The sequence below is a fragment of the Petaurus breviceps genome, unplaced genomic scaffold (genome assembly GCF_028583685.1).
Source record: "Petaurus breviceps papuanus isolate PSGF00001 unplaced genomic scaffold, PetGlider_PUasm1.0 37, whole genome shotgun sequence".
In the NCBI taxonomy this organism is placed as follows: Eukaryota; Metazoa; Chordata; class Mammalia; order Diprotodontia; family Petauridae; genus Petaurus; species Petaurus breviceps.
Window position 1 is genome coordinate 38,464,274 of NW_027186296.1, and position 25,868 is coordinate 38,490,141.

The 25,868-nt window shown below is 34.7% G+C and overlaps 1 protein-coding gene across 7 annotated transcripts in view; it reads left to right on the top strand.

Annotated features, from left to right (window-relative positions):
• DENND4A (DENN domain containing 4A) overlaps positions 1 to 25,868 on the top strand; it is a 152,246-nt gene that overhangs the window by 91,304 nt on the left and 35,074 nt on the right. For all 7 annotated transcript variants that reach the window (XM_069098266.1, XM_069098265.1, XM_069098268.1 and 4 more), the window contains 5 exons: positions 175 to 350; positions 11,069 to 11,169; positions 12,240 to 12,458; positions 13,331 to 13,476; positions 21,039 to 21,172. In XM_069098266.1, coding sequence (XP_068954367.1) covers positions 175 to 350; positions 11,069 to 11,169; positions 12,240 to 12,458; positions 13,331 to 13,476; positions 21,039 to 21,172 — 776 coding nt within the window. The remainder of the gene's footprint in view (positions 1 to 174; positions 351 to 11,068; positions 11,170 to 12,239; positions 12,459 to 13,330; positions 13,477 to 21,038; positions 21,173 to 25,868) is intronic.

A 25,868-nucleotide genomic window follows, 5' to 3' on the forward strand; every position in this document is an offset into this window, starting at 1 on the left:
TTAAAGCCTTCCCTGCTTGGGAGTACCTACCAGAATTTGTAATACACAGCATATCGAGGCCCTTTATCAAATGTTAGAAATGAAATGTATGCTTAAAAGATAATATATTATGGCTATATTATTCGCTTATATTGTAAACAGCTAAATTTTCTTTTATCTGTTATTTATTCAAAGATGATATTTCCTTTCCACTGGCCGTGCCCATATGTTCCTCTTTGCCCATTGGCTTTAGCAGATGTTTTGAGTGCACCATGTCCATTCATAGTGGGGATTGATTCAAGATACTTTGATCTCTATGATCCACCACCAGATGTTAGTTGTGTTGACCTAGATACCAACACCATTTCTCAGTAAGTATATCTTAATGAGTTCTTCTGAATCTGGCTTTGTAGGTGTAAGTATTTATTTCATGAACATTAACTGTGGTTCTTTAAGATGTATTTTCTACCTGTATTAAAATCTGTTACTATCTTTGAATCAGCTTTATCTACATTTTCTTTTCTTTTTTTTTTTTTAAAGCAATTGGGATTAAGTAATTTGCTCAAGGTTACACGGCCAGTTATTTTGTGTGGGTGCCAAGTATCTGAGGCTGGAACCAATCCTGGGTTGCCCAACGCTGGGGCCGGTGCTCTTACTCACTGCGCCACCTGGCCGCCCCTACATTTTCAATAGACTGAATTTCTAAGACTTGGGAGTTCTTTATTTAAAAGAATATGAACTCTCCCTGCAACCGCTCTTTAAATATGTAACCTTATCCATTTTTTGAAATATGGAGGAAGAAAAGTTGGAATTAAGAAAAAGAAAGTTAAAACTTCCCCTCAAAGCAAATAATAAATTATTGTTGAAATCATATGTGTAATCTAGAACTTAGTTGGAATCCAGTTGAAGAGTTTAGTAAAAGAGAGTGACAATGTTTGTTTCCTCTATGTGAGAATACTATTTGTTCTTAATACTATCATTTTTAAGTGGTTGTTGAGTCTTATTTCACTTTATAATTTCCTTGTTTTATTTTGTTTGTCCTTTAAAAATTCCTTTGTTTAAATTTTGATCATATTTAAGCTATTCAAGAGAGAGGAAGAAGACAGTTATGCTACAGCAGGAGCATGTTTTATACCTTTGTATAGGAAGAGGTCTTCAGGCTGCTCCCAGTCACAGTCTTTGTACTCTTCCTATAGGTAGTGTGACTGTCTTGACTGAGGTGACTGAAGACATCTCTTAGAAATTCTAGAGAGAAAACACGTAACCTGCTCACATACTCTACATTAAAGATAATTCCTTTGCTCAGTTGATTTGTGAAACACAATTAGTGGTATAGCTTTTATAACTTGGATATGTAAAATGTGAGCATATGCTTCTATTTATTAACAGGCACCTAGATTTAATAAATTTTCTAATACTTTGGTACCTTAAATTAATTCCGATGCTTTTCATTTAACCTTAAAGCCAGTTTTGAAACAATAAAACTTCAACTCCATGGAATAACTAAAAAGTATAGAAAAAAAATTTAGGCATGAAAACATATTTTGGTTAATTCAGAGACTTCTCAGAAGCAAGAGTGAGTGAATTTTATACTTATTCATAACTAGTTATTGCTTCTTCTCATAAAATGTTTTAATCACTGGTTAGTTGGCAGTATTTTAAACACTTTTTCTGCTTTATGTATTTTCCCTCACACATTTTGAGAAGAAATTTAAAATAAAAATGTTGCCCATATATTTCTTCTTCTCCCTCTTTTATCTTTCAACTTTGACATTCTAATGTTACTTCCAGAAGAGCTTATTGTGAGTAGACTCAATCTTATCTTTTACAGGGAAAACTAAAAAAGTAGAAAACTTTTTCTTACTGATTCGAGTGAGAGAAGTTAAACATCACTCAACACTCCCTTAATACTCCTTGTGTAGTTGTATCTTTGATACCTTTGTATTTTATCTCCCTTTTACTTTACGTAGGATAAATGGGCTTTCATCCCTCCTAGTCTGTGTCCTTGCTATACAGAGCTTGAGCAGTGATTAGCAGCTCCCCTTTCCCTTGAATCAAAAGCATTTAAATACCAAGTCGGAAATTTAAAAGAAAAGGAAATATTAAATGAAATTCTACCTTTTAAATCAGTCGCCAATAATGTCTCTCTCCTCCCTCTCTGATGTTTATAAATATATAGAACCTCTCTTACAGTAACATCTCAGCTTGAATGAATTGCTGAAAGAAGAGAGTAGTTTTGTAAGATATAGCTTTTGCTGTGGGTTCATTGCCTCAGTGACAGACTGATCATGAGCTTGGAACAGGACTCATGGTCTGGGTTCTTAAGTGGCCTTTGAGATTCATCAAAGATAGACTTGGAAGAGCCATTAGTGGGATTTGTTTTTGTGCTAGACCCTGGATGCTGTGGAGGCGATTTATCTTTTGATCCAGAAATGTGACACTTAGCTATTATAAATATTGGACAGCATCTGTGACTGTAGTTAAGTTACTTAATTTCTCTGGACTTCACTTTTCTTAAGGCCAAAATGAAGGAGTTGGATTACATGATTTATAAGTTCTTCTCTAGCTCTGTAATCCAGTGATGAGTATAACTAGATACTAAAAAAAAATTCCTATTATTGTGTAACCCTGGGTGAGTCACTTTTCCTTTGTGAAATAGGAAGTGAAAATCAAATATAGAAGAAGTTAGCAAAAGGTTGTTATAAGATAAGGATGCAGATGCTTAATATCTTCCTGTCTAGTTTTAGAGGGAAAATATTGAGAGGAGAAGTAGAGGTATTTATAAAAACATTATTAGATGTAAGTAGAATTTTATACACGTATGTTTCATGGGAAATTTTTCAACAAGAAAATATAACATATGAAACAGAACTATACAGGGTCTATTGTATTACCTTTTTCTTTGCATCAGAATATTTGAATACAAAGCCAGAACCATGAAAGAAGAGTTAATCCTAAATTAAAAGCTACTTTTCAATTATTTAAAAATCATTTTCTTCAATTACTTAAAAATAATTTCCTATGTCAAGGGAAAGTTCCTTTGATAAGACTTTCACAGCAGGACCTCTGGAAGCAAATGGAGTACAGTCTCTACTTCCAGCCCCTGTGGTAGAGAAGAAAGCTCCCAAGGGAGCATTCTGATAAGTCTCACACTAAAGCTTTCATAAAGTTGAATTTCTCCTTCCTAACTTTTTACTGTTTTGTGAGGAAATATTTTTCTCAATCTTTCACCATTTTCCAGTACAGTCTTCTGAAGATGATATTATAAATTGGTTGTTGGTCTTGGCTGCCATTTTTTTCTGCTTGGCAAGATGATCACTGATTGAGACAGTTTTTTTTTTTATTAATGTACCTCCTAGTGAAAATTAAACCTCTAAGAAATAGTAGTAATCTGTATCATTGCTGATACTTTTCTCCATTTTTCAGCATCAGTAGCTTGTATAATTAATAGGTTGGATTGGAGCTATTGTAGTTTCATTTAGTGTCTTCTAATTATTATCATTTTTTCTAAGTTGATACTGATTTTGACCTTTGGTCTAGTTAGGCAGTGATCTGATTTCACACAAAAAGCTAATTCTGAAATGGTTGCCATTTTAGTAACCAGTCATTTCTTATTTGCTAAGATAATGTTTCTTTTTTTGTATTGAATTTTGGTGCTCACCATGTTTAGTACTTTCTGACTCTATTTTTTCTTTTCTTTTTGGAGGGCAATTGGGGTTAAGTGACTTGCCCAAAGGCACACGGCTAGCAAGTGTATCAAGTGTATGCGGCCGGATTTGAACTCAGGTCCTCCTGACTCCAGGGCTGGTGCTCTATTCACTGCACCACCTAGCCATCCCTTCTTCCTTTCTTCTTCAAGAAAATATCCATGATGTACCAGCATCAGGCTTCTGAATAATCTTTTTTTTTTTTATAAAATTTTTCTCAATTACATGTAAAGTCAATTTTTGACATTCATTTTTTTAAAAATTCTGAGTTCCAGATTCTATTTTTGACTAATCTACAAACCTTGGGCATCTTTCACTTCTTTATTCAGAACCATACTTTCCAACAGTTTTCACTATTGTCCCCATGCATATTTTCATTTTGAAGTTATCAGTTATTATTAAGGTTTGTGTTGCCTTGGTTTGGAGAAACTTGTCAAATTCTTCATAGGACTCTACTTCTCTGTCAAATAACATGACATAGGGGCGGCCAGGTGGCTCAGCGAGTATGAGCACTGGCTCCAGTGTCAGGATGACCTGGGGATCAAATCTGGGCTCAGATACTTAGCACCACACCCAGAAATAACTGGCCGTGTTACCTTGAGCAAGTTACTTAACCCCGATTGCTTAAAAAAAAAAAACATGACATATAAGTTGTAACTGTCTACATTATAGTCCTTTTGATTTTTCTCACTCCTCATTCTTCTTGAAATTTTTGTATCACTTGATTTTATTTATCATACCATCATTATTTATCTTCTTTTCTCCATGGATTTTTATGACTCTGCTCTGTTGTGCTTACAGTTCTTGGCATATAGTAAGAGTTTAATAAATGTTTGTTGATTGATTGACCAATCCTTTTTGAACTCTTTTGCAAAAGCATCATCCATATCCCATCTCCTGTGTATAGGTGTACCTCAGGGCTTCATACCAGGACCCTGTCCTCTTTTCTCCACACTCTCTTTATCATCTGCTGTAATGGATTCAGCTATCATCTTTATGGAGATGATCCCCAAACCTCATATCTACCCCTTGTCTCTATTGAGCTCTAGTTGTGCATTAGAGCTAGTACTCTAATAACACACTTCTGGATCCTGGATCACCTCTGTTCTTTGATGAGTCATATGAAGAAAAACCAGTCAAGCAATCAATAAGTATTCATTAGATACTTATTAAATGTCAGGAGTTGGAATTATTGTTAGGTATCATTAATAAAAAAGAGACATAAGATAATCTGCAAAATTGGATGTAGAACTGGAATTGTTTTAGAGGGACTTATTTTAAAAGTTTAATTCTTATTTGAAAGAGAGCTTATATTTTTATTTCAAAGTGTTCTCATGTTTCATAGAATCCTAAGGGGGCAAAGAGATTATCTAGTACAATGGCCTCATTTTAGGAGTGAAGAAACTGAGGCCCAAAGGGGTTAAGTGACATGTCCAAAGACATCTGTCTAGTTAATAACAGCTAGAATTGTAGAAAAATGTAACATAATGGTAAACAGAAAGGAAAATATTGAACTGAACAAACTTGGATAATTAAAAACTTAAAGATTTATGGCATCTTTTGCATAGGAATATTACATATTTTACTTTGTATTACATACATATTTCTTAGCATCACATAGTACCTTTACAAAACTAAATCATATGTGAAAGCACAGAAAATTCTAAGTAACTTTAAAAAAGGATAAATAACAAACACAACATTTTAATACCATACCACAATAAAAATAGTGATTAGTGCAAAGAACAATAGCAAAATATATAAACCTAAAAGAAGAGTTAATGATGATGTTCAGAATAATGAGTGGGTCAAAGAAAAAAATCAGAGAAACAGTAATAATATGAAAATGATGACAACAGTGAGACAATATACATAATTTCTGGGTTTCAACTAAATTCATCCTGAGAAGAAAAATTGTATCTCTGAAAACATATAGTAACAAAATAGAAAAAGAAAGCCTTAATGGATGAAATAATCAATTTTTAAATTGAGAAAATTGAATAAGCTGCAGTAATCAAAGAAGAGGAAATCTAGAAAATTAGAGTAGAAATAGATAAAATGAAAAACAATAAGAATGTGGAATTAATACACTAAATGCTGTTTTTTTGAAAGAAAGTAACAAAGTTGCTAAATTTTTAGCTAACGAATAAAAAGAAGGGAAAAAACAAATTACCAAAATAAACAAGGTGAAATCACAGCAAATAGGAGAATTACTAGAAGCTACCATACACAAATTTATACTAGCAAAACTGGTATTTTGATTTTTTAAATGGAAAATTAGCTACAAAAAATGTAAAATACCCAAATCAGCACATTATGAAATAGATTTCCTATATAGTACAGTCTCAGAAGAATGAAATGGAAGCAACTATAAAGGAAATACCAAAAGAAAAAATCCCGATCCATATGGATTTACAATTAAATTCTTTCGTGTATTTAAAGAGCAATTAATACCTATACTATAGGAATTATTCTCAACAATTTGGAAAGAAAACATACCATGAAATTCAGTTTGTGTGATAAATATCCTAAGACCTAATAAGCTAGCAAAGGATAAAGCAAAGAAAGAGAACTCTAAACCATTATCATTAATGTTGTTTTCAATTTTTTTTAATAAAATCCTAGCAAACTGACTATAGCAATACATCCAAAAGTACTCACTGTGACCAAGTTGGATTTATATCAGAGATGCAAGAATAGCTCAACATAAAGAAAATAATATAAATAGTCATTAAAAATGAAAATATCTCAAACTACATGATTACACCAATAAACACTGAAAAGACTTTTGACAAAGTACAACATTCATTTATGCTAAAAATAAAATAAAACCAGAAACTTAAAAAAGCAAGGCAAAGAGGCATTTTTTTAAAAATAAGATTAAAAGTACTATTTGCTGATGACATGATGATTTACTTGGAAAATTCCAGAGAAACAGCAAAGAAGTTGAGTCAGTTAATAGCTTCAGTGAAGTATCTGAATGAACATCACATCTTATGTAGTAATAACAACATTTACAAAGAGATAATAGAAAGGGAAATCTCACTCAAAATAGCAAAATTCATAAAATATTGGGGAGTTAATGTAAGGAAGACTCAAAACAGATGTATCTACATATATATTATAAAATAAAATATTCTTTAAAGAAATAAAAAATAATTGAAAGTATATTCATTACTCATGTTTGGGCCATTCAAGTATAATTAAAATTATACTAAATTAATTAATATATTTAGTGCTATGTTAATCAAACTACCAAGACAATACTTATAGAGCTAGACAAAATAGTTGCAAGATTAATTTTAAAAAAACAAAAGGTCTTTTGATGGTACTGACTCTTAGTCATCTCTGCTTCTCTTTTTAAATGCTCACAAACTCTTTCTTTAAGGATCAGTGAATTTGATGATGATGATGATGATGATTTTAACAACTATTTCAAAGTAATTGATTTTGTTTATATTCCTATTATCTAATTATATGCATTTAAAAACATTATTTGAAGAAGCCTTCATAGGCTTCACCATAGGCTGCTGACAGAGTCCATGATACAAAAAAGGTTTAAGAACTCCTGATCTAGAATATCAAGGGAAATATTCAAAACCCCTGATCTCTCATAGGTGTGCTCTCTCTTCTTTATTCTTGCCCAGAACTAGTCCTCCAGTTCGCTTTCCAACCATGATCTCCAAAACTTTTCACTCCATTCTAGACATTATCTTCTCCTCACTGGAAACTTGGACTCTACCCCTAGAACCATCCTGGATTCTGAGAGGTGGTAACCTTTCACCTTGTCTTGCCTAGAACCAGGTTTATCTCTCAATCCCACCTCAACCTTTGTGTCATCTGCAAATTTATTAAGTTCAGTATCATGAAAGTCATTGATAAAAAATATTAACTAGTACAGAACCAGGGCTAGCTTGAGACTTGTCTCTGAGCATTATTTCAGTCCATTAATCACTACTATTAGGTTCCAGTCGTTTAAATATTTCTAAATTCACCTAACTGTGATATCATCCAGCCCACATCTTTCCACCTTATCCACAAGGATGTCATGAGAAACTTCATCAGATAAGCTATGATTGTGACATTCCTTTGATCTAGTAACTAACCAAAAAAAGGAAGTTAATCTGTCAAAATTTGCTTATGATCATACTGACTCTTAGTCATCTCTACTTCTCTTTTTAAATGCTCACAAACTCTTTCTTTAATAGTATGTTTGAGGATTTTGTCAGTATTTGCGGTCAAGCCCACAGGAATGTAATTTAAACATTCCCCTTTCTTCTCCTTTATTAAAATTGGAATAACATTTACCTGTTTCCAGTTTTGTAGTACCTTTCCGACTCTCTGTGATTTTTCACAGATCACTTAAAAAGGCTTAAAAATCACATCAATTAATTCATTTGGTATTCAGGGATAGTGTTTCCTTGGATCTCATGACTTAAACTCCTTAATGGCAGCTGAAGATGTTTTGCTTTGGGAAGTCACAAGGATGGTGAATAGAATCACGGAAGAGTCAACTGACATGCCCTTTCCAGGAGCAGTGGTAGTATTGATTTTATAACTGTTCCCAGAGCAAAAGGTGGAAAGTGAGGGTAAAGGAGAACCTCAGGGCATGCATGCTTGGCAGTGGGGCACATGACAAGGAGATGACTAGGGTGGGTGGTAGAATGAAATGTGAAGCATGGTCTGGCACAAGATAAATACATTGAGCCGCGTGTATCATGTTATCTGACTTACTAGTCAGGGTAGCACTGATGCAGGACTATGATTGAGCGTATTGATTCACTTAGGATATTCTCATTAGGTTGAGTGGTCTGGGGAGAATTGCTACAGGGTAGATGGTAAGCCAGTGGATGAGGTGGATGGTAGTTGGTAGTACCAAGGTTGCAGAGCTGGCATTTTATCGTCTAGTCAGTAGGGAGCCATTGAAAGTTTTTGAAGATATAGTAACTTGATCAACCTTATGGTCTTTGGAAGATAACTGGCAGATCTGAGGAGGACAGATTGGAGAGAGAAGAAATAGGAAGCATAGAGAGCAATTATGATTATGTTAACCATTTTGGATATTGAACTGGGATGTTGGCCTGAAGACAGAATTGTCAAGGCTGATTCAGCTTATAAACTTAGTATCTTGAAGGATAGTGGTATCTTCAACAGAGGACAGGAAATTTGGAGAAGGGATAGGATTATAAAGGAAAACAAGTTTCATTTTTGACAGATTTGAGAGGACGTGTGGGTGGAGATGGCTATTAACCAATGGAACTGAGGTACAATTCATATAGATTTGCATGTCATGTGCATAATTGAATGTATGGCAGTTGGTAAGAGCTTTAATTCAATGAGTATTTATTAAATACACAGTATATACAAAATATTGTTAGGCACTACAACTACAGAGACAAAAATGAAATAGTCCCTGCCTTCAAGGAGTTTACATTTTACTGAGAAAATAAAATATGCCCAACTTCCCAGTCAAATTTATTTTTACTACCCCTCATAAAATTTACTTCATCCCTGACCTGTTCCCAAATTCTAACTCCTAGTCTAGAGAAGCAAATTCTGTATTCAACTGTCATCTTCCTAATTAGTTGTTTACTTCTTAAATCTGCTTTTTCTTTATTCTGAAGCTCTTACTTTTAATCAGTGGGAGTGATGGAAACACTAACTGTGATCCTAAGGTCTTCAGTTTCTTTCCCAGGACTTCTTATGCCTAGTGATCATTTTTAGTTTCCTTCTAACAATGTCATTTGCCTCTGTGTGAAGTACCAGAAGCAGCCTGGTGGGGTGGAAAGAAGGCTGGATGTGGTCAGGAAGACTTTGGATTTGCACCTTTGCTCTGACATTTTGCCTTTTGGCAATTTTGAGCAAGTCTCTTCTCCTTTCTGAGCCCATTTCCTCTTCTGTGAAATGAAGGGTTTAGACCAGAAGATCTCTGGCTTCTTCCAGTTCTAAAACTGTGACCCTGTGATCAGGTTAGATAAAGCTCAAGAGGCTTTTGGTCACCTCATGAATACATGCTGTAGGAAGATCTCATGTCTTCAAAGCTGTCTTCATATCAGCTTTACATATAGCCTCTTTAGTACTGCATAGGAGTAGGGTAGCCTCTATTATTTTGTCTTTCTATTCCTGAATGATCTTTCTCTTGATGGCACCTGTAATATCCGCATCATCATTCCTTGAAGTACAGAGATTATTTGCTTATAGGAAGAAGCTATACTTAATCCAAATACTGTTTCAGGTATTCAGTGGCCCTTTTCCCCTTTTTTTCTCTTTGCCATCCCCAAAAATACTGGCACAAGTTAGGATTCTTCTATCTCTTCAGATTCCTTTTCATCTTTCCCTTCTTTTAGAACCACTGAATTCTCCCTGTTAATTGGAGAGTGAAGAGATGTTCCTCTACCTACCCCTTTCACCTTTCTCTTCTAGTATGGAAAGCAATATATACATAAAATACATTGTGTTTTTAGCAAGGACAAAAAGCTAAGGGCACATTCTGTAGGTTACTGCAGTATTCCTCTTTCCCTTCATACTTCTAGGGACTAAGATCCTCTATTCTTTGTTACTCTGATTATTAACTTTCATTGCTAACTCTTCGTAACTAAAGATGACAGTAAACAGGCATTTTTCTCTACCTATTTACTGCCCTGGGAATTGAGTCACTGGGGGCTTTTGAGAAAGACGTTACAGCAGCTTTTCTCATCTTTCTTCATAATGTGGTACTACCTGACTTGACTGTTTTTTAAATTCTGTGTTTCAGTCATGTGTAAATCATGTCCCTCGCACCCTCCACATTGAGTGTCACAAAAACAGGCAGCTTATCTTAAAGCATTATTTCACATACCAAAGAAATAATTTTTATTAGGTAAATTGCTAGGATATAAAGTATATTCGAAACTTAGTTAAATTGTTCTTTTAGAGTTTATGCTATGTTGAACCACTTTATGGGAGAGATTAACTTATAATAAGGTCACTTTATTGTTTCCGTGACTAAAATTCACTTTAATGGAGTTACAGTATTTTTAAATGGTTCCAGTTTAACTAGTTTGAAGATATTCATATCTATTTATTAACTGATAATGTCAGCATAATTCCTAACAAATATCTGTTGAGAACTTACTATCATCATGGAACTATATACAAGATACTAGAGTATAGATGTGTATAAAATAAAGACTCATGTCCATTAACTTAGTTTTAAAATACCAAATACCAAAAACCACCACTACAGTGTTTTTCTCCTTTCCCTCCAAAAATGTTGTACACTTTGCATTTTATTTGTTAGCACCATGTGCTTTCTCTTTTTCCTTTTTCACACATAATAGGAGTGTAACTTTATAAAAATAATTCCATCTGGTAAATATATTATTGTTGCTTTTAAATTTCAGAACTGGAGATAAGAAGAATATAGCCTGGAAGATACTTCCAAAGAAACCATGCAAAAATCTGATGAACACATTGAATAACTTGCACCAGCAACTAGCAAAATGTAAGTAGATAAGTTAAGGTAGAGGGTGTGGATTTGTTACCCTTTCCATTACCTTTTATCTCTTGAGATTAATATGAAATACTTTACTTACCTTGCCCTTTAATGAACCTTTTCCCCCAGTTTGGCATTTGAAGTACTATAGAGGGAAGTGTTCATATCTTGGGTGTTAAAGCAAAATTTAGGGTAGAGAATGAAGCAAATAATAAAGTGAGCATTTTTGCTCACACTTCTGCCATATTGAAAAGAATTATTGAATGATAAAACAGGAAGGAATCTTTTAAAATTATCTTCCTTAATTTGCTTTTACTAAAATGCCTGGAATAAAAAACAAGGGTTCACCTTTCTAGACTTTACTTATAAGTAAAATAGTGAAGTAGAGAGATATAAGTACAGAAACAAGTTTTGAAGATCTGAGAAAATTTACTTTAAAATTAGGTTAGGAAATAATAGTTGCAGTATATAGTGTAGGAGTTACACCATATGCTTTTGATTCAGTGAATCTTGCAGCTGCACTATAAAGTTTTAACTGTTTAGAAAATAGATATTTGCCAAAAGTAGAATTACATTAATCAAGATGGAAATTGATTTAGCACATGGAGGGTTTCTATAAAAGGAATGAGTAAAGATGTGCCCTGGAAGTGTTCCAGAGATGATGATAAAGGGATTAAACTGTCATTTCTTTGTTTGAGTCTTGGTATTTTAGTGATAGCCCTCCTTAAAAGCCTTAAAGGAATACTGTGATTCATATGAAGTATAATGTATATGAGAGTCAATAAAATATATAATATGGGACAAGAAATTGATGTTTAAAATCATCAGAGATAGAGAACTAGAAAAACTTTACCAAAGATTATTAAGATAAACAAATGTCATTTTCATATTGTGTGAGTAAGATATACCCAGTAGGATGTGAAAAAAGAGAAAAGCACACCTTAAAAATTTCATGGTATAGACATATGAAAGACTTTTCAGCCAGTGGAATTGTCTTTGAGCTGTTACCTTTCATTTATCATTGAGAAAAATATTTGCTGTCATTATGAAGGAAACACCAACACTGTATTTCTTTACAGTACAACAGAGACCCAGAGAAGATGAATTAATGGATCTAGCAATGAATGACTATGATTTTAACTCAGGAAAGAGATTGCATTTGATAGATATGGAAATCCAGGAGGCATTTTTAGGTTTCATGGCCTCTATATTAAAAGGTTACAGATCATACTTAAGACCAATAACACAAGCCCCATCTGAGACAGCCACAGATGCAAGTTCCCTTTTTGAGCTACAAGGTGAGTGATTCCATTTTACCATCCAATAGTTTTGGCTCTTTAGCAAGTGAATTATGTGAATGACAAACTTTTTCAGTGGATACTTTTAACCATTCCATGTTTAATTAATTTCTTTAAGATTCTTTTTTTTTTTTTAAGCAATCAGGGTTAAGTAACTTGCTCAAGGTTACATGGCCAGTTATTTCTGGGTGTGGTGCTGAGTGTCTGAGCCCGGGATTCGATCTCCAGGTCATCCCGACACTGGAGCCAGTGCTCTTACCTGCTGAGCCACCTGGCCGCCCCTTAAGATTAATTCTTAACTCCCTCAAATCTATTGATTGCACACAAATTAGTAAAAACAGGCAAAGGGAATAGTTTAAATAGTGAGATATTATACATAAATTTTTTGTTTAATATTTAAAATAAAAATTGTAAAAAATATAGACTTTACTTGCTTTATAATTCAAACCATTTTTTTGGATAGAACTATGATTTCCTTGGCAAGGGGAACTCTTGCTGTGGAATTTCCCTCCAAGTAAATCACAACTCATCGCAAATTTTGTTAGAGTTTTGTAGGGGAACTGAGAGGTTTAGTTTCTTTTCCAAATGTATAGAGCTAGTATGTTTCAGGAGCAAGATTTGAACATAGGTCTTCCTAACACCAAGACTGGCCACCTATCCACCATGCCACACTACCTCTAGAAGATATATGTGAAAGAAGAATTTTAGAGAGGAAAAGTTCTTGTCTTTTGAAAAACAACATAAAAAATTCAAAGTAATTTGAGAAACTAATATGAGTAAGAAGTTCTCTGTATCTTCATATTTAACTGTTCTTACTTATAAATTAAAAGTATACAAGCTGCATTCTGATAGTTTATATGCTTGTTTAATAGGGTTCTTAAAAAGCCGGGACCGGTCCCATCAAAAATTCTACAGCATGATGACCAAAACACAAATGTTTATTCGATTCATTGAGGAGTGTTCCTTTGTCAGTGACAAAGATGCAAGCCTGGCATTTTTTGATGATTGTGTAGATAAAGTAAGTAGTACTGTTATGGAACCTTTCTTCTACAGATGAGCTTTACTTGGGTTGTAATAATGAACCTCATGAATTAAAAAAAAAAAAACCCAAACTGCCAGTATATGAAGTAACCTGTACTTGTTTTGTTTGAAATAAATAAAAGTCATTATGGTGACACAATGTGCATTGTAGAAAAGAAATTTCAGCAAAGATGGTTTTAAAACAGATTTGAATAAATTCAGTTTTGTCATTGACTTCTCATGATAAATATTGTTTTTAAGAGAAAGTTCACTAATAAATAGAAATGAAATCTTGCTCAACAATAGTTCAAATAGTAGCTGGCACCATGGCATGTTGTATTGTAGTAGATAGTGTGCTAGCAGTGTTTGATAGCTTTCCACTGAATTTCAGATTCTCTTCTTAGCCCTATCCTGTCCTCTTCCATCCAGTTCACAGTAATTCATTTCATCCTGAGAATTCCCTGATAAAAGCACCCAAGATTTTTTACTTTTCCTTTTTTTTCTACATTTTTGCATTGGTTAACAATTATAATGCCAACTTTCACTTTCCCTGTTATTGACTAATGCGATGTATCATATATTGTTTTCTAACTGAAAATTCCTTAAATTACGTAGCATCATAGATTGGAGTTAGGAAGGACTTTAGAGATTATCTATTCCAACCCCCTCATTTTACAAAAGAAATTGAGACCTAAAGTGGTGAAGTGGTTTGCCCAGCATTGCATAGCTAATAATGGCAGGTACTGACTTTCTATTACAATTGGAAGTCTTAAGGCTTTGAATATTCCTAAGTTTGAAATTCCTTTTAAAATAGAGAATGCCTATTGTATTATTTTGCCAAATCAACAAGTTTCGTACATACAGGGGTAGTCTGTGTTCATTGCCTTAAAAAATAATGAGTAGTACTTTGGATTATATTATTTTAGAACTTAGCTGCTCCATTAATAGTCAAAGATGACTGAAGTGATTAAATGCATACCTGTTTCCATGAAAAAAATCTTTGATTCCATTAAGTTGTAAGACACATTGGAAATGTAGTCTATAGGCTTACTTACATAACTGTGCAATAAAGCTTTATTGTTATAGTATTTTGATACATTTCTGTGGTATAACCATAATGGTTGGGGGTTTTCTGTAGCCATAGTTTCTCTATAGATTTGATTCTACATGTTGTAATCTGTATCTGAGACATTTTAAAGGTCACCTAAGAACACATTTCCATGAATAAGGAATTCATTGTGACTAACTGTAATTGGTTTTAGGGTGGAAAAAGGAAGGGGAATCTCTTTTTGTTTTGTTTTATTTTTTTAATGGTTTATTTTTCAAGAGCTATGATTGTAATTATAATTAAGCACAAATATAGTGTCCCAAAAGTCTTGGTGTAATTTTACATTTCATTAACTTTAAACTGCATTAAGACTTTTGGGACAGTGCCTTGCACATTTTTAAGTGTCTTATAGCAAAGTATTCTATGAAGCTCATTTTGTATAATAAAGTCTTTATTTCAAACAGTTCCAAACTTATGCACACTGAACTTACATATGAACATATGTAGCTTATGCATAAACATGAACAATTGACAAGATCATTCACCGTCACTATTCCTCATGATGACAACTTTCTTTTGTTCCCCAATTTAGAAATCTAAAGAATGAGTGGACTTAGAGAGGTACCTTCTTTTACCCATAAAATTGTAGAGAAATACCTCCTCTTGTGCAAGTGTAAAAAAAGTTAGCAAGTAACTGTTTCCCAAGTCTATCTCTACTACCCCCCAGATATTGTCAGATAAGGGAGATGTGTTTGTACTATCTCTAGTTGGAACTCAATAAGTTTTCCCATAGTTACAGTGTATCATTGAAATAGTATTATGTTATGGGGTAAGTGATTTTTGTGACCTTATCTGGAAACCTAATCACCATATTTTCCTTAAATCTTTTCTATAGAAACAAATGTGTGCTAGTTACATAGAGATGATATGGCTGTTATCAATAGAATGTGAACTTTAAATTGTTTCAGATATTAGCCAACTACAGACATCTTTACCTTGTTCTCCTTTGTGAACAATGGCATATATTTATGAGACAAATTGTTTTAGGGTTATAATCTATTACTTTAAATGGAATCTCCTTCAGAATTTAGCCAGCCAACTCACAAGGAAGAAAAATAAATTACAATGTTATTGTTAATATGCTTCTTTAACTTGTGAGAAAACAGACCTATTTTTTAATACTTAGTAATAGCATTCATGGTGGGGGTTGGGTGATAGGGATAGTAAGTAGTAATAGCAGTAGCAGTAGTAGACAAAACTGTTTACTATTACATATGCAGTTCTTAACATAGACTGAAATCTACAGTTTCATTATATTTTGGGCTATTGTGGGTATCTTGGTTACAAATACTAAGTTTCAGCTAACATTACATGTGTTATTCATCCATATTGTAGTATCATGTGGCTAAAAAATAATTCTAATTAAAATTGTAGGAAACACAAGGCTTGTCATGTTGCTAAGAACCTGAGACATTATGATCTGGGACGTTAATGTACTATATAATTAATGCACTAGTTGACTAGGATTTCATGAAAGTAGGTCATCTGCTGTTCACTCAACAGAAATTAATGCAAAAGATTATTGGAGTGATTGCTTGATGACTGTCAGGCCTCAGATGTCTCCAAAAAAATTCTTCTTTTGAAATATATATTATTATTTATATATAGATTTTTAAAACTGAAATATGGCTTAAATTACAATTTTAATTCTAGGTTGAAAAGAAAGATTACTTATGTAATTTGGAATAAAATTATATTTAAGCTTTTCAATAACTCTCCTTCAAAAATAATTACAACTCATCAAGTTATGGAGTTTTTCATTGATTACAAATCTAAATAGTTTTGTTTATATTATAAAGAAAATGAAATTGTTTTCACTGTCATACAAGCCACAACAAGCCAGAATATATTCTAGTGATTTTTCTTTCTGGGTAGCCTTCATGTGTAATTTCAGGAGAACTAATTTGATACCTAGAATTAAGTAGAATTTATATTCTCAAAAGGATGAAAATACAATGCTGTGTTGTCTCTGTTTTATGTCTTAATTTCACCTCATGGATTCTGTGTTTAGTGCCATAAATAGTACCTCGAAGAAATTGTGATGTAGGGTACAAATAAAGTTAAGAAATTTATTAATTTTATTATCATTGGTCCTAAAATATTAGACTTTTTAAAAAATAGCTGACTGTGCTGATTTGGGAGTCAGAGGACTGAAGTGATGGTACTTATTATTTGTGTGACCTTTGATAAGACAATTAACTTCTTTCAAATTCCAGTTCTTCTTCTGTAAAAGTGTGTGTGTGTGTAAGTGTGCATGTGTGTTTTGGAGAGGGGTGGACTAGATGATCTCTTATATCCATTCCTAATCTTGTGATTTTGAGGAATTTGGGGAAGGGAGGTGGTTCCTCAGTTGAGTCAGCTCTGAGTTAAAAAGAAATGTAAGTGACCAGATTCTTATCTCATTGTCATTCCCTTCTTCCTTTCTTTCTCTATCAGAAATAGGTACTAGATCTTTGTAGTATACCTAGAGTCTAGTTGGAAACTTTTCTCATTTCTATCTGCCTTTTGATATTATAAAGAGAAAATGACCAATTTTAAAGGGATCTTCTGGTGAAGGGGCAGATAGAGAAGGTAAAAATCTGCCACAAGGTAAATTTTTCAATTACAACTCTTGAAGACAATCTACTAAATTTTAAGAAGAATTAATGTCAATGTCAGTGGAGGGAGTACCTAGACCAGTAGAACTGCAGGACCTTGAAGTATTAAGCAGGTATGATTCTTTGGTACTTTTGGTGAGATCTGAACTTAGTAACAGGTTGGGAAATCTTCCCCCCTTTAAATATAGTCAGACACGTGTACATATGCCTTTTCATCTTCTGGTGCTTGAAGGCATCATCCCTTTAGGCCCCTACAGGTCCACCCAATATGCTAGGTTGTTAACTTTTGTGCTCCAGGGATACCCTCGTAATATTATCAAGCCCTTGTTTCATGCTATATAACCAGCCCTTTTCCTTTTTCAGTCATGCATCTCTTTGATGATAACTTTTATGCTACTTCTTACACATGATTCCTCTTTGCTAATATACTATAACCTCTTTTTGCCCCCCCATGTCTCTCTTCATCACCCTTTGGGTGACCTTCAATTTTAATTCTTTATAGATTATATTTCAAGATTCACAGCCATATGTTACTTATTGGAAGACTTTAATAAAGTTTCATTTATGACTCCTTCTAGAAAGTTATTTTTCTTGCTATGTATATGATTATAATTTTGATACTTTTTATTTCTGTCTTTTAAGTACCATAAGCATCTCTAAAGAGCATTTTCAAGGCAGATATAAATCTTATGGAAAATATGAAGAGAACATAAAAATGACTTTGAAAACCATTTTAATTTTATCCTAACATGGCCATTAGATTTTTTTTTCCCCTCTCTCTATGACAGACATAGATGTCATTATGCTTTGCAGAAGACGGTAATGTTGGATATATTTCATGGTTTTTTTATAATTTTGAAATAAGGTATAAAACTTTTATTGGGCTATATTGAGAATTTGAAAAGGCAAATACTGTTTAAAAATAATGCTGAAGCTAAACCTACAGCATAAAATCTCAGCAACTGTAACATGTCATTTTGGTAGATGAGGCATTGTGAAGAGTTAAACCATTCTCTAGGGTAGGACAATCAGTCAACAAGCGTTTATTAATTCTTATAAAAGCTGGCTTGATTGCCTGTGACTCTGGTCTTTGATCTGGGAATTCCCCCTAATTCTGATTCTGGAACCAGTTGGATGGACAATAGCTTATTTCAGTCCCACAAATTTTTATTAAGCCCCTGGTGTGTACAAGTCATTGTCCTAGGTCTCAGAAACATAAGGGAAGCACAAGCCCCTGCCCTCAAGGAGGTAGTATCTAAGCTGAGCTGAAGTATGGAAGAGAGATTAAAGGCAAAGACATCAATTAAGAAACTGTTATAATAGTTCATGCACTGTGTGATGAGGGCCTGAACTAGGGCCGTGAGTGGAGAAAAGGGGATAGGTGCAATAAATATTGTGGAGGTAAAAGAGACAAAACTTGACAGCTAACTGGATATGGAGGCTAAGAGACAAAGAAAAGTTAGATATCACTCTTTAAATAGCAAACCTAGGGAACAGAGATCATAGTGCCTACAATAAAAATTGGAAAGTATAACTTGGAGAGCTGGCTGCTTGTGAAGGTGGTAATTGTTTTTTAAAAGACCAAGAACTCACATTCATGTAGTCAGGCTAATACAGACATACAAGTTGTCCTTCATTTTCATTTTAACCCTTTTTTGACATTTTCTTTCTTATTTTTTGCTCATTTCTTCTTAAACTGCACAATATGACTTGCCTTAGCCCTCCAGTTCCCTAGGATGGATCTGAGTCCCACAGTCCACTAAAGTTGACCTTGCTTTTGAGTAATCATTTGCACTGTCTAACTATCTTGTGTCTTTAGGATTTACCAATAAGAGCTGAAATATTTATATTTTTTTTGAAAGGTAAATTTTTGAATTTCCTTTATTACAACTAGAATCAGATATCTTGTGAAATCAAAATCTGTGTCCTCCTTGACTATTCTCTCATCCCACACATATCCAGCTAGTTTCTATCTCTAGATTTTGCATTTCTATCTCTACAGCATTTCTGTCACACATCCCTTCTGTCCACTGACATGGTTACTCCTCCAGTTCAATCCTTCATCCCTTCTCTGCTGTACTATTAAAATAGCCTCTTAATTAATCTCCCTGCCTCAAGTCTCTCCTCAGTCCAATCTATCTTCCTCACAACTTTCAAAATTATTTTCCTAAAGTGTAGATCTGACCCCACTTGCTCAATAAATTCTACTGACACATAATACAGAGTCCTTCATTTGATATTGAAAGCTCTGGGCAGAGCCAAAATGGCAGAGTAAGAGCAGGGACTTGCTTGAGCTCTCCCCCAAACCTCTCCACATACCTGTAAACAATAAATCTAAACAAATTCTAGAGCTGCAAAACCCACAAAATGCCAGAGTGAAGTAAATCTCCAGCCCAAGGCAACCTGGAAGGTCAACAGGAAGGGTATATCACACCATGCTGGGAGCAGAGCACAGTCCAGTGGGGGCCCGAGCCAGCACTGACAGGGCCGGAGCAGGCCTCAGGTAACTGAATCACTGGCAGCTGTGGTGGTTTCCAGGCTTTTCAACCCACAAATGCCAAAGACAGCATAGAAGGTCAGTAGGAAAACTGTGAGCCCTAGGTGAAAGAGGAGTGTGGTCCAGCTGGGATTCAACCCCGGTGGAGGTGGCAGCAGCAGCAGCAGCAGTGGCCTCTTCCATCCCCACCCCCACTGGAAGCAGTGCTACCTTGACAAAGAGCTAGAAAGTCAAGTATTTGCCTGGGAAGATGAGCAAACAGCATAAAAAAGTCAGACTCTAGAGTCTTACTTTGGTGACAACAAAGATCAAAACATACCACCAGAAGAAGACAACAAAGGCAAAGCTCCTGCATCAAAAGTCTCCAAGAAATATATGAATTAGTCACAGACCATAAAAGAGCTCAAAAAGGATTTTGAAAATCAAGTAAGAGAATTAAAGGAAAAATTGTAAAGAGAAATGAGAGTGATGCAAGAAAATCATGAAAAGCCATTGAAAGCTCTTCACAACCTGGTCCCTTCTTATATTTCCAGTCTTTCTATATATTACTGTCCTTTATTCACTCTGTAGTTCAGGCATACTGGTCTATCTGTTGTCCCTCACACATGATCCTTCATTGTCCATCTCCATACTTCACCCTGGCCGTGCCCTACATTTAGAATACTCTCCCTTTTCACTTCTGCCTTTCAGAATCTCTGGCTTCATTCAAGCCTCACCTTCACTCCAACTTCTGCACCAAGTCTTTCTCATTCTCCCCTGACTTCTGGTACCTTCCCAGCATGACCTTGTACTACTTTGCCATGTATCTTTGTATATACATATGTGTTTTCTATGAGGATGCTAGCTCCTTGAAAACAGAAACTGTTTTCAGTTTTTCTTTGTATCCCTAGCCCTTTACACAGTGCCTGGCGCCTAGTAAGTACTTAATAAATGCTTGTTGACTTTTGAACTTTTGGTTTTCAGTGGATCTGCGAATTCATTGGAAACTTTTACCTCTAATGATATAGATGACAGTCATTTCTCAACTTCTCATTCTATATTTCTTGTTCACCTTTATATAAATAAGCCCTTTATTGAGGAGTTTTCCAATGTACTGCAGTGGCTTTCCTAAATCTCAGGGGGCACTAATTATCTCAGGCCTGCCCACACGTTCTCTCTCACATGATCTATCATTCCTTCTGTGGTCATATATATCCTAGGCAATGTTTTTAGGTCAATTCTAGCATTTAAGCTGCTTTCAGTAAGATACCTCAGTTCCTTGTGTCTAGCATAGATCTTTCTGTTGCCTTTTAGGATATTTGTAACCCTTCGCCTCCAAGGAAAATGTGTTTTTAATGTATTTCTTTCTAAATCTTTAGGTAGACATGGACAAAAATGGTGAAATGCGACTTATAGAACTGGACGAATCCTTCAAAAGTGAACATACTGTTTTTGTAACCCCACCTGAGATTCCACATCTCCCCACTGGCGAAGAACACCCTTTACAATACAGGTATTCAATAAGTAAGATGTATGGGCTCAAAAGAGAAATTTGATCATCTGTATATACTAGTTTACATCAGTAAAATGGAAAGTGGTGGGATTTAATGATCTTTAATTTACATAATAGCTTTAAAATTTGTGATGGAATTCCTATATACTATGGTATTTTTAAAAGCTAAAACATTATAGATCTTAGTATTTTTAGGTAGTAGGTAAATTTATGGCAAATCATTAAACAAATTAAACCCAAACTGAAACAACTTTGTATTTTATTTTTGCATAGTACTCACACATTTGGGAAAGTCTTTCATCATAGCCATGTCATTAGTTATCCGCTCAAATGTTGAGAAGAGTTCTGTTAGACAGAAATTTATGTAATTGTATTGTATTTCAAGAACTTTTAAAAATTTTTGTTTATTTCATTAAAGGTAATTTTTAAAAGATTAATCAAATTCTGTGACCTTCAGAAAGAATTTACCATATTTTATGTGATTGTAGGCTTGGTTCTGCATCTTTAATTTCATACTATAAACTTTCAAGAAATATTCTTTGTTTTAATTGAAATCTGTGCTAATGAATTTGACCCTGCTAAGTTCACTATGTGCTTTAGATGCATTCTTGTTTCTAGTACACAGTTAACTTAGGGTGAATTTTTTATATTAGTTGGTTGGTTTGGAAATTTTTAAAAATAGTAATAGTTATTGGAAAATGCTATAACTCAAGATGGTTGAACACAGGCCTAGACTCAGCCAAACTCTCCCAATGTTCCCCTCCAAACAACTTTAAAATAGTACCACAAATCAAATTTGGCAGAGACAAAAAAAAGTTCAGAGGGAGACATTTTTTGCAGCCTAAGACAATTCAGGAGGTCCACAGGAAAGATTTGTAACAGTGGAGTGGGTGTGGGCCCAGAGCTGGACAGGAACATCATCACTAGGCCTCAGAGGAGGCCATAACAACAGCAGCAGCAGCAGCTTTGGGAGCTCTCAGCCCAGAGACAGTGGGAATTGGGGGTGTCAGACGAGTGATTAGAAAGAGATTACAGGGGGTGCCTCTAGGCAGTGCAGTAGATAGAGCACCAGCCCTAAAGTCAGGAGCACCTGAGGTTAAATCTGTCCTCAGTCACTTACTAACTGTGTGACCCTAGGCAAGTCACCTAACCCCAATTGCCACCAAAAAAAGAGAGAAAGAGATTACAAGGGACCTTTTTCTGGCACTGGGTGCAACTGGAATTGATTTGCAAATCAATTGCTCATAAGCAGTTCTGGGTTTCATTTTGACAGCAGAGAGAAGCACTAGTGACCAGTCACAAGGGAGCAAAGGACCTGGTCATAGTTCCAGGGCCAAAAGGAATGTTAGCGCTTGTAGCTGCAGGAGAGCAGAGGCCCTTCCTATGTAAAGACCAGAGCACAGACTAGGAAAGCAGTGATCACTCCTTTCCCAGGATAACAAAATCTTGGGAGCACCAAAAACTTGAAGACCCCCTGAACTAGCTCTGAAAACAATAGCACAAAAAAGCCTGAAACTTGTCACAGTACCTTTCCGCTCCCAGGTGAGTAGAGCTCAAATTTAATATAAAATTCCAAGTACAGAAATAGACTGGGAAAATGATCAAACAACAAAAAAAGAGCTTGACCATAAAAATCTACCACAGTGGCAAGGAAGACTAAGACATAAACTTTGAAGAAGACAACAATGTAAAAATAGCTACAAGCAAAGCCTCAAAAATGCTTATTGAACCTAGAACCGGTGAGAATTCCTGGAAGAGTTAAAGAAAGAGATAAAAGTGGTAGAGGAAAATTTGGGAAAAGAAATGAGAATGATACAAGAAAATAATGAAAAAAGAATTAAAAGACTGATTTTAAAAAGGTATAAAAAATACTGAAGAAAAGAACACCTTTAAAAACAGAATTGGCCTAATGGTAAAATAAACACAAAAATTTACCAAAGGACTCCTTAAAAAAACAGAATTGGCCAAATGGACAAAGAGATACAAAAGCTCACTGAAGAAAATAATTCCTTAAAAATTAGAATTGGGCAAGGGCTAATGACTCCATGAGACATTAAGAAATGATAAAACAAAGTCAAAAGAATGAAAAATAGAAACAATTATGAACTATCTCATTAAAAAACAATTGATCTGGAAAATAAATAGATCAAGGAGAGATAATTTTAAGAATTATTGGACTGCCTCAAAGCCAAGATAAAAAAAAAAGCCTAAACATTATATTTCAAGAAATTATTAAGGAAAACTGCCCCAATATCTTAGATCCAGAGGATAAAATAGAAGTTGAAAGGATCCACCAATCACCTTCGGAAAGAGATCCTACAACAAAAACTCCCAGGAATATTATAGCCGAAGTCCATAGCTCCCAGGTGAAGGAGTAAATATTGTACACAGCAGAAGTAAGAAACAATTCAAATATCATGGAGCCAGTCAGGATAAAGTAAGATTTACCAGCTTTTACCTTAAGGGATTGGAAGATTTAGAATATGATATTCTGGAAAGCAAAGTAATTAGTATTACAAGCAAGAATCAACTACCCTGCAAAACTGAGTATAATACTTCAAGGGAAAAAACTGATATTTAATGAAATAGAGGACTTTCAAATATTCCTGATGAAAAGACCAGAGCTGAATAGAAAATTTGGCATTCAAACACAAGACTCAAGCATAAAAAGGCAAACATGAAAGAGTGATTGTAAGGGACTCAATAAAGTTAAAGTGCTTACATTTCTGTATGAGAAGATGATACATGCAACTCCTTAGAACTTTAGAAGGAGTCTGCATAGACAGAGGACCTGAGTGTGAGTCGATTATGTTAGGATGATCTCTAAAAACAAAAAAAGAAAGGATGAGGAAGAGGGATGCACTGGTTGAAGGGGAAGGGAGAGCTAGAATGGGGAAATTTTTCTCACATAAAAGAGGCATGTAAGGAAGAATGTAGTAGAGAGGCAATGCCTGAATCTTACTCTCATCAGAACTGGTTCAAAGAAGAAAGAATATATATATTCTTGTATACACATGCGTGTGCATGCACACACACACACACACACACTCCTTTGGGTATAGAAATAGCTTACCCAACAGGGAAGTAGGATGGGAAGGGGTAGAGGGGGGTGATAAAAGTGATGGTGAATTAAGGGAGGCAGTGATCAGAAGCAAAACAGACTTTTGAGGAGGGACGGGATAAAAAGAAAGAGTGTGAGAAGGACAAACTGAAGAAAATAGTATAGTGGGAAATACATAGTAATCATAAATGGTCAAATGCTATCAACAGGCAGGTTTTCAAAAAAAGAAATCAAGGCTATCTATAGTCATATAAAAATGCTCTTAATCATTATTAATTAGAGAAAGGCAAATTAAAATAACTTTGAGGTACCACCTCCTACCTATCAGAAATGACAAATGCTGGAGGGGATGAGGGAAAATGCATACATTAATGAACTATTGATGGAATAGTGAACTGGTCCAACCATTTTGGAAAGTAATCTGAAACTATTCCCAGTAGTCTATAAAACTGTGCATACCCTTTCATCCAACAATACCACTACTAGGTCTGTACCACCAAAAAGATTACAGGGAAGGGAAAAGGACCTCTATGTACAAAAATACTTAAAGCAGCCCTTTTTGTGGTAGTAAAGAATTGTTAATTGAGGGGATGCTCATCCCTTGGGGCATGGCTGAAGAAGTCATGGTTTGTGATTGTAATGGGGTATTATTGTGCTATAAGAAATGGTGAGGGGGCTGATTTCAGGAAAATGTGGCAACACCTATGTGAACTGATGCAAAGTGAAGTGAGAAGAATGAGGAGCTCATTATGCACAGTAACAGCAGTGATAATCAACTGTGAAAGACTTATCTGTTCTGATCAATACAGTGATCCAAGACAGGTCCAAAGAACTCATGATGAAAAAATGCTATCCACCTCCAATGAGATAACCAATGAGCTCTTCAGTGCAAACTGAAGCATGATTTTCTTTTATTTTTTAAACTTTGTTTTGTGATATGCTAAGACGGAAATATGTTTTGTAAGAGTTTAAGTGTATAATTGATATATTGTTTGCCTTCACAGTGGGTGAAGAAAGGTGAGAGGGAGAGAGAGAATCTGGAATTTTAAATTTAACAAGAAAATTATGCTAAAAATAATAAATTTTTGAAGGGAAGAAAATGTTAAAACTTTTTGTCACTTTTAAGAGCTCAAAAATTTTATTACATATTTATCTCAGTCTCAAATTTTTTTGCTTTTTTATTGAAAAGGGTTTTTGTGGGGGGGGGACAATCTTCTCCTTAATTGTCACAAATTCTGTATGAAAGTAAGACATACAGTAATTTCCCCTGTAGCAGGAGAAAGAGTGGAGAAGCTGAGATATCCATTTAAACCTATACAAGTTGGAAACTTGCTTTTCTCCAGTTTAGGGGGAAGAGAAAGGACTAAGTATTTATATATTATGTACTGTGTGCAAGGCACTTTACAAATATTATCTCAGTTGGTCCTCACAACAACTCTGTAAGGTAGGTGGTGTTATTGTCCCCATTTTGAAGATGAGGAAATTGAGGCAAACTAGTTAAATGACTTGCCCAGAGTCACACAGCTAGTAAGTGTCTGAGGCTGGATTTGGACTCATCTTCCTGACTCATCCCACTGCTCTATCCACTGTGCCATCTAGCTATTTTTAAGTCTTCTGCATTTCTCCATAAATGTT